Source organism: Pinus tabuliformis, chromosome 1_2, assembly GCF_031772625.1.
Source record: "Pinus tabuliformis cultivar Carrire ecotype Pingquan chromosome 1_2, CPIR1, whole genome shotgun sequence".
In the NCBI taxonomy this organism is placed as follows: domain Eukaryota; kingdom Viridiplantae; phylum Streptophyta; class Pinopsida; order Pinales; family Pinaceae; genus Pinus; species Pinus tabuliformis.
The window spans coordinates 677,817,299-677,826,808 of NC_142298.1; the positions used below are offsets into that span (position 1 = coordinate 677,817,299).

The window sequence follows — 9,510 nt, forward strand, 5'->3', positions numbered from 1 at the left end:
GTTCTAAAATGACTAAGTGTGGGACCAGTGGCGTAGGAGAGGAAAATACATCCGAACAAGTCCAAAACACAAATCACACACATGATGCCATCAATACAAGCCATGGGAATGCATAAGACTCGCGATCAACAATCACACCTTGAAACAACACTTATTTCTAAGTGTGATAGTTGAAATGTAGCTTTTCAAAACTTAAAACACAAGTGTCGATTGTGACTAGAAAGTGTGCTAAGGTATAGGGATGTGTCTAGTGAATATTATTATAATATATAGGAACATCTAATGTGGAGGAGTGCGTGAAGGTGAAACACATGCAGAAGTGGTAATAGTTAAAAGTGACACATGTGATAGTAAGAAAAAGTGGAAACGACACTTGCAAAATCTAAATAAAGTGAAAACGACACATGCCAAAGTGAAGAAAAAGTGAAAATGACACTTGTAAAAGTGAAAGCAAGTAAAAATGACAGCCATGAGAGTGAAAGTGACACTTGCGAAAACAAAAATGTGCAAAAGTGATGGTTGAGAAAACTCATTAGAATAGTGGTACAATTACAACTAATGTGAGAGGGATTTTCAAATGATGTTGCACATTGACTATCGACAAAGGTTGCATAGTTCACTGTTACTATTGAATATTGTGCAAGCACTATTCCTAGGGATTGTGTAAGCATTACTTTCAAGAGTTGTGAAATGCCTATCTAAGCTTGCATAGAAAGAAGTGCACTTATGAATTCATCAAGGACTGAGCATGTATGAGCAAGAGACTTTAACACTTAGAATCTGAGAAGAAGACTTAAACACTTTTCAAAACATCAAATGGCCATGAAGTGACCATGATACGACAAATCATAAGATCCTCAATAGGATCCAAAATTCAAGTGTACGAAAAATTATGGAGGGTGTTTGATGCAACGCCAACAAGTTGAAAATGGTTTCTTCTACTATCTTCCACCTCACTATACACCTAGTTTGAATAATGTTTTATTTACACGTGTGCACAATTTGTAAGTCTTTTGGTCAAAATTCAAAACTAGTGACTTAATTTCTTGAGTTGTTATGTCAAGAACAAAGTGCAAATGTACAAATTTGGACTTAGAAAAATGTATGTTGATGGTTGTATAGATGTCATTAATTGGAAATAAGCCTATGGGGCTGAAGACAGATGCATTTGTGACAAAAACATCTTTCACATTCCTCAAATTTTGTGTCAGTTTCTTGCAATTTATTTGACAAAATGACAATTTCTTAGTTTTTAAACCAGTTTTACCCAGCTCAGAAAAATGCCCGCCATACCCTCATTCTTCCCTCTTTCTGATTGATTTTTGTTGCAAATGACGTGTTCTACTATTTTACACCTCACTATATAGCTAATTTGAATAAATGATTTACTTACAATTGTGCACAATTTATATGTCTCTTGTTCAACATTCAAAACTAATGACTTAAGTTCTTAAATTGTTTTATCAAGAACAAAGTGCAAATGTAGAAAACCGGGCTTAGGAAAATGCTCGCCCAAGAGTGTAAAAATGTCGTTAATTGGAAATAAGCATATAGGATTGAAGATAAATTTATTTCTAACAAAAACGTATTTCACATTCCTCAAATTCTATATCATTTTCTTGCAATTGAATTGACAAATTGGAAATTTCTCAGTTTTAAATCAGTTTTGCCCAAGTCAGAAAAATGCCCACCATACCCTCATTCTTCCCTCTTTCTGAGTGATTTTAGTTGAAATGGTTTGCTCTACTATTTTCCATCTCACTATAGACATGGATTGAATGAATGATTTATTTACATGTGTGCACAATTTGTATGTTTCTTGGTCAAAATTCAAAACTAATGACTTAATTTATTGAATTGTTATGTCAAGAACAACTTGTAAACGTACAAAACTCGACTTAGAAAAATGCCCGCTGAAAATTGTACAAATTTTATTAATTGGAAATAAGCCTACGGGGTTGAAGACAAATTTATTTATGTCAAAAAACTCTTTCACATTCCTCAAAATCTGTGGCATTTTCTTGCAATTGATTTGACAAAATGACAATTTCTCAGTTTTAAACCCGTTGTACCCAGCTCAAAAAAATGTTTGCCATACACTCATTCTTCCTTCTTTCTGAGTGATTTCAATTGCAAATGGTGCGATCTACTATTTTCCACCTCACTATGCACCCGGTTTGAATGAATTATTTATTTAAAGTTGTGCATAAATTGTAATTCTCTTGGTCAAAATTAAAAATTAATTACTTGAGTTCTTGAATTGTTTTGTTAAGAACAAACTGCAAATGTGTAAAACTTGGATTATAAAAATTCCCACCGATGACCATACAAATGTTATTAATTGTAAATAAACCTATGAGGCTGAAGACAATTGAATTTGTGACAAAAACATCTTTCATATTCCTCAATTTCTATATAAGTTTCTTGTAATTGATTGACTGTCATGGTGTGTTGAAGGAAGCTAATCATACTTTAGTTTCATATGAAATGAAAAAGTGGAGCAAAGAAGTTGAGGATATTGATATGGTTTGGGAAAGAGCTGATGGTTTCACATATGGAGTTAAAGTGAAGCAAGTAAAGTCATATGCTTCCTTCATGGTAAAAAAACAGAGTATAAATTTGTAAAAAGAGAGTGCAAATCTGTAAATTTTCCGAATTTTCAATTTTGATGTTTCTTATGTTACACATCATTGTAATTTTAGTAAAGTACATATTTTACATGCACTTTGACATGGTAAATGTTGTTGATTTCAGGAACTGTGCCAAGTCAGTGTGATCAAACCAATGATACACATCAAATGAATGGGGCAGTTGTTGTTGTAGTTGCAAAACACAGTGAAACACAAGAAGTGTGTGGAGCAACTATTATTGATATGCTGATGATGGAGTCAATCACTCACAATCAAATGGATGTTCCATCCTTGATAAATGGTGTAGGGAAAAGTGGGGGAAATCGAGAAATTCCAAGGGAAGTAGTTGAAATCCAAAGGAAGGAAGTTAAAAATCTTGTACAAATCAATGCTAATAAAATAAGTATGAGGCCAGCAAAAAAAAAAGGTCATAGATGATCAGAATGCAACATTGTATGCAGAATGGTGAAAGATATGAACTTGTCTACAGAGAGCTAAATTCCAAGGAAGATATTCTCTCCAAGAAGGCTATTGGTATGGATAGATTGATATATTCAGATTATGTATCGACCAAGTGTAATTTTGTATCTTTTGATTATACAATTATGCTATTTTCTTTCGTGGGGAAGAAAACTATGAAAACATTATTTTTCTTTGCTTATTAGTTATAACTAGTATGGAAACATGATTTATCTCTTATTTGATTGTGTAAGTCCTTTTGATTCTATGAATAAAAAAGAGCCACAATTTTCTTATTGAAACACAATAAATTAATTACTTAAAAATATATATTGTTTGCATAAACAAAAACATTATCGATTTTATTATTATTATTATTATTAAACATTGAAATGTATTTATAGTAATAACATATACAAAGATTGTTGTTATGGAACTCTAGGCTATTTGGGAGGTTTCCGTAAGCCCTCCTCTTCACAAGAATCTAATGTAGTACAATCTATCTTGCCTTATGTAGAAGCCTCTGGTTCTTTGTAAGTTGCAGCACCTGCTTATAATTTATCCCAACTCCTTCACTTTGTTTTTATACTATATCAAGATGCTTTGGATTTATTTTTTTCAATGGCATGCTTCTTCAAAAACTCTAGATGCTTCTTGTACTCTTCAGGGTATTCTTTTTCCTTTTCTTGAACAGTATCCTTTGGTTGTCTCAGCTCACATGTAACTTAATGCAATTCAGCCTTCAAATCTTGTTGATTTAAATTTACAAAATTGGAAGTGCAAGAGATATGGGCTTATTCTACAAAGCTTGAATTTTGGATTTCAAATCTTGTATCTCACTTTGGCATCCCAAATGTTTTGCTACTTGCTTGTCCAATAATTTTCTTTTAAGCTCCTTAATCTACTCTTTCTTCTCAGTTAATTTTTTCTTGAGTGATTCCTTAATTGTTGATGTGTCAAACACATCACCTGCAACATCCATTGCTGCAACAACTTTAAACAATGGGATCTCTCACTCTTGCAAGGCCCAATCATACTTAAGCAAGGTATCTTTATGTTTCTCTTTTTTAGTATCTATTTCTTGAATAGCTCGATTTAAGCTATTCTCTCGTGCTCTTAATGAGTGCTCAAATTCTAACAAGGCCTTCAATTTCTTACCATATTTCAATGCTTCATATTTCTTTTCAATCTCACTCTTCATCATTTTAACCCTTTCTTCATAATTTCAATCTCCTTCCTATGTTTAGTAACCGGTTCACTAATTTTCTTTTGAAACTCAACCTTTAAAGTATGAATATATTGTTCTTTCTCCTTCACTTCTTGCATAAGTTTTACTACATGTGGAATGTAGGTTTATAGAGGTGGTATGTTAAGAACCTCGGCCGTATTTTTAATCTCTAGTATCTTGGATACATATTTATTCATTTCAACCTTATACTTTTCTTTTAAATCATTAAGTTCCTTAATTCCATCATCTATAGCTTTACAACCTTTAGCTTTCAACTCATCAATATATCTTTTAGACCTATCTCCAGATACATTTGCCCTTTGTTCATTTTCTACTAGACAGTTCTGCAAGCTTGTGACTTCTTGCTTTAGATGAAGAACTTATTGATCCTTATTCATGCATATTTCACAACCCTTTTTTGAGGAATCATGGTGAACCTGTGGAGAAGATAATGAATCTTTGGATTTCTATAAATCTGTAACTTGTTGCATGAGTTCAATATTTTTCTTATCCTTAGTTATGCACAGTTCACAACTCTTTATACAAGAATCAATTTGACCCTATGAAGAAGCATAAATACCATCACCAATAGTTTCTTCACCATTATTGAAAAATCCTTGCACCATATCTGCATATTGGCATGTATTTAAGCCCGTTAAAGGCACAACAACAGATATTTCATCAAGGTTTTCTCGATTGATGTCACTTCCCACATGTACCATATTTTCCTCCAAAAATTCTTCAAGTAATTGTGAATTGGTAGCAGGAGCAACCTCTTCCACATTCTTCTTTGGAAAATGTTGAGGTATGTTTTCATTGTCTTCTTGCACTTTACACCTCCTATTGTATGTGTTTTTAGGACTTCCTGATTGCACTGTGTTAGATTGATACAAGTCAATATTTTTTGTAGTGTGCCTAGGAGCTAAACTTGACTCTCTTAAGTTTACTTTCCTGCAATGCGTGGTCCAATTTCCTACCCAATAGAAATGGTACATATATGGCCAAGTCTTCAATCTAGTGTATCACCAACTTCATGCATTCACCGGAAATATAATTCTTGTGGTGATTCATAATGTTCCCTAGGACAATATGAATCAAGGTTCTGTATAATCCTAGGGGGAAATCTTCCATTTTTAAATCATTTCAGGGAACATATATGTTTTTTCCATAGATTTTGTTGGCCATCTCATTCTTTTATACCTTAGGGGTTTTCAAGTGGTCCAACATTACTCCTCCCCTATGTGGTATTTTAGTTTCTCTGGAAACCAAATCAGGCTCCAGATAAACCTTACACTGAAAAATTACCAATTCTTTGATTCACGATCATAATTGAAAATAGATGCATTAACTCTTCAGTTCTAAAATTAAATTCTCCAAAAAGAAATTGATGCACTCCTACTCTTAAGAGTATATTGAGCATACCTTTTAGCAAATTTCTTCTATCATTCCATTCAACATCGCTCTCTTGGAAATTTTTCATTGAGAAAATCTCAACATAGACACCTTGTTTTTCAACTAATGACATCGCAGAGCAGGCCCCTATTTCCATGGCTGACTATGTCTTTGAATCAGAGTTGAATGCACACTAAGATTGGAAGTTGAGAATGGACGTTGGGCATGTATGACGAGGATGGAATTTGAGGGTGCAGGTTGAGGATGCACGTTGGGGATGCACACGAAAGATGCACGTGGAGGATGCATGTTGAGGATTTACGTGGAGGATGGAAGTTCAAGATGCACATCGAGGATGATAGCAAACTAGGTTTTTAAACATTTATATGAATAATAAGATTTAGAGTATAAAATTTATATATAATAAAATTTATGTTTTAAAATTTTATATAATAGGCCTTATAATTAACATTCAATCTATGAAAATGTACCAAAAATTATCACTGAGGAACACAACGAGCTTCTTCTTCGCCCAATTTTGCCCCAGGAGGTGGATGTAGCTATGAACCAACTCAAGGAAGGCAAAGCCCCTGGCCCGGATGGCTTCACGCCCACCTTCTTCCACAATTTCTGGGAGCTGATAAAAGTTGAGGTGTGGCAAGTAGTGGAGGAATCAAGAGCTCTTCACTGGCTGTTACCCTCCCTCAACTCGACTTTTATTGCGCTCATTCCAAAGGAGGAGAAATCTAACACATTGGACAAATTCCACCAAATAGCTCTCTGCAACATTATTTACAAAGTGATCTCTAAAGTCATTGCCAACATGTTAAAGCCACTTCTGCCCCTACTCATCTCGCCTGAAAAATCCGGCTATGTGGAAGGGAGACAGATTTTAGACGGCATAATCCTCACGCATGAAATTATTCACTCCCTCAAGCACTCCAAACAGGCAGGTATGATACTTAAGCTTGATCTTTCAAAAGCCTTTGATAAGCTAAGTTGGACATACATTCAAAAAATGTTAAATGCTTTCGGATTCTCTCCCATGTGGGTACGCTGGATTATGAGTCTTATCTCCTCATCCTTCTTCTCCATTCTTGTGAACGGCATCCCCTCCCGTCCCTTTAGTCCATCCAGAGGAATTTGGCAGGGCGACCCTCTCTCCCCCTTCCTCTTTGTGTTAATGGCTGAAGGCTTGGGACGCCACATCAAACAAGCCCTCATCACCCAGCAGCTCAAAGGTCTCTCCATTCACCACTCCCCGGCTATAACTCATCAACAGTTTGTTGATGATAACATGCTATTTGGTTACCCGTCAGTCCAGGAAGCCTCCCTCTTCAAATCCCTGCTCAATGACTTCTCTGAGGCTTCAGGCACCAACGTCAATAAAGCCAAATCACAGATCTTTTTCTTCCATACTCCCCCTGTCGTGCAGCATGCTATAGCTCGTATATTGGGCTTTCCCATTGACACTCTCCCTTCCAAATATCTTGGAGCCCCCCTCATTGATTCTGCCATCAAGCATTCCTCTTGGCGCATCCTCATCGAGAAGCTGGAATCCCGTCTCAATCTATGGACGCACAGAATGCTAAACATTGCAAGTCGCGTGGTGCTCATAAAAGCTGTGCTTCAGGCAATGCCGCTTTATTTATTCTCTATCCTTGCAGCGCCCAAGTGGGTAATTAAAAGAATAAGGGATCTACAACGTAACTTCCTATGGGGGAATACAACCACCAACCGCAAATGGGCCCTGGTAAAATGGACCACAGCTTGTATGCCTAAAGAAATGGGTGGCATAGGCTTGAGGGATCCCAATCACAACAATGCTATAATGTGCGCTAAAATCTGGTGGCAGTGGCTCTCTTCCCCTGACAAGCCGTGGGCCGCCATATGGACAGCCAAATACGCCAATCATAGACCTCAGGAGGAGCTTATAAGACTCACACCCAATGCAAAAGGTTCCCTCATTTGGAATGCTGCCAAGCAACATTTTTTGTTGATTCAGCAACATAGTTTTTGGGAAGTAAGAAATGGTAGAACAGCTCGATTCTGGACAGATGCCTAGAACCAAATTCCAAAGCTCAATAACATTCTCCACCCGCTTCCAAGCCACATCGGGGAGGAACAGCAACAGAAAAAGATTTGGCAGCATTGGACGCAGGAGACAGTGCAAGGATACAGACAATGGAAGCAAGGTGACGGGTTAATCAGGAATGCGGATCACCCTTTTATGAAGGATCTGGAAAAGGAGCTCCAAAAACGATGCATAAGATACTCTGAAGGCAGGGACATTTTACGATGGGGCTACAGGCCTAAAGGTACCTTTGCTACCTCAGAAGCTTACAAACTAATATGTACTGACCCTTCGCCCCCCGATCCCATTTGGGGGAAAATATGGGATTCAGGTATTTGGCCCAAAGTCTCCCTTTTCCTATGGCTGGTCGGGCATCAGAAAATTCTCACCTGGGATAGGTTGAGGCGAAGAAACTACCACGGCCCTTCAATATGTGTCAACTGTAAATCCCAGGAGGAAACCCTCCAGCACCTTCTGGACTCATGCACCCTGGCCAATCATTTATGGGAGAAGGCAAGCTTCAGGTGTCAAAGAAGATGCAGAGTGGCGGAGGACATCACCAATTCTCTACGTCACTGGCAAAAGAAACCCTACAAAAGTGAAATCCTTAACCATTTATGGAGGATAATTCCAGGGCTACTCATCTGGGGCGTCTGGAAAGAAAGGAACAAGCGCATATTTAAAGATCAAAGTTCTCCCTTAGAAATCATTTGGAGCAAATTCTGTATGAATCTCAAAGAAACTCTGATGCTACGCTCCTGGACTCCGGAGGACCTTCCCTCACTCGATAATGAGAAAGCCATCTGGGCGAACTGGAATATGCAACTCCCTCAGGAAACCTACATTAAAGCCCCCTCAAGAAGCATCAACACAAAAAAGGATTCCTGGACAGCTCCTCCGAAGCACACCTTCAAGCTCAACTTTGATGGAGCTTCAAAGGGCAACCCTGGAAAAGCAGGTTATGGTGGAATTTTTAGAAATCATGCAGGATTGCCTCTTCTGGTTTACTTTGGAAACATTGGATGGGACACCAATAACTCGGCTGAACTGGAGGGTTTATGGCAAGGTCTCCTCCTCTCATGGAAACACAACTTCCAACCCCTGGAGGTCGAAGGTGATTCCATGCTCCTTATCAACATGGCCAAGCAGCTCCTAAATGGATCTCATGCTAGGAAAATAGCCACTAGTTGGAGACTCGAGGCTAGATTGGAAGCCATAGAACAAGCGCTTCTCAACAACAGAGCCATAATCTTCAATCATGTTAAGAGGGAGGGCAACAAGGTCGCTGACCTCCTAGCCAATGTGGGTGTGGAAAGTGAACATACTCTACTCACAGGAACTCTAGACATAATATCGAACCATGATCAAGTACAGGAATGCAATCATCTGGTCCAAAGAGATGCTGCCCCCCCGGATGCGGGTGTTTAGCGTTGCATTCACTGCGATGGGACTGGAGTGGGCGGAGCCGAGACGCCACCTGCCAGCCTTGTACAGAGGACCGAAAGCCATGTGGAGGGAGGATCATACGCAGGTGGGTTTAACAGGGTGTAAGGGAATGTTTGAGGTTAACATTAATTCACCGTCCCTCCTCGCACGCGCTGACTGTTATCGGCTCTCGGCTCCCATGAATGCCATAGTTATGGCGGGAGGGTCTCGAGGCAGGGGAAAATGCTTATTAACCAGTTTCTGCCATGGTTACACTCTGCTGTTTCTTGTGTTGTGTTGGA

The 9,510-nt window shown here is 38.1% G+C and overlaps 1 protein-coding gene across 1 annotated transcript; it reads left to right on the plus strand.

Moving 5' to 3' along the window:
- Nucleotides 1-6,892: 6,892 nt before the first annotated feature.
- Nucleotides 6,893-9,211, plus strand: LOC149207500 (uncharacterized). Its single transcript, XM_089398063.1, has 2 exons — nt 6,893-7,667; nt 8,418-9,211. The coding sequence occupies exons 1-2, from the start codon at nt 6,893-6,895 to the stop codon at nt 9,209-9,211; spliced, it is 1,569 nt and encodes a 522-aa protein (XP_089254189.1).
- Nucleotides 9,212-9,510: the final 299 nt, after the last annotated feature.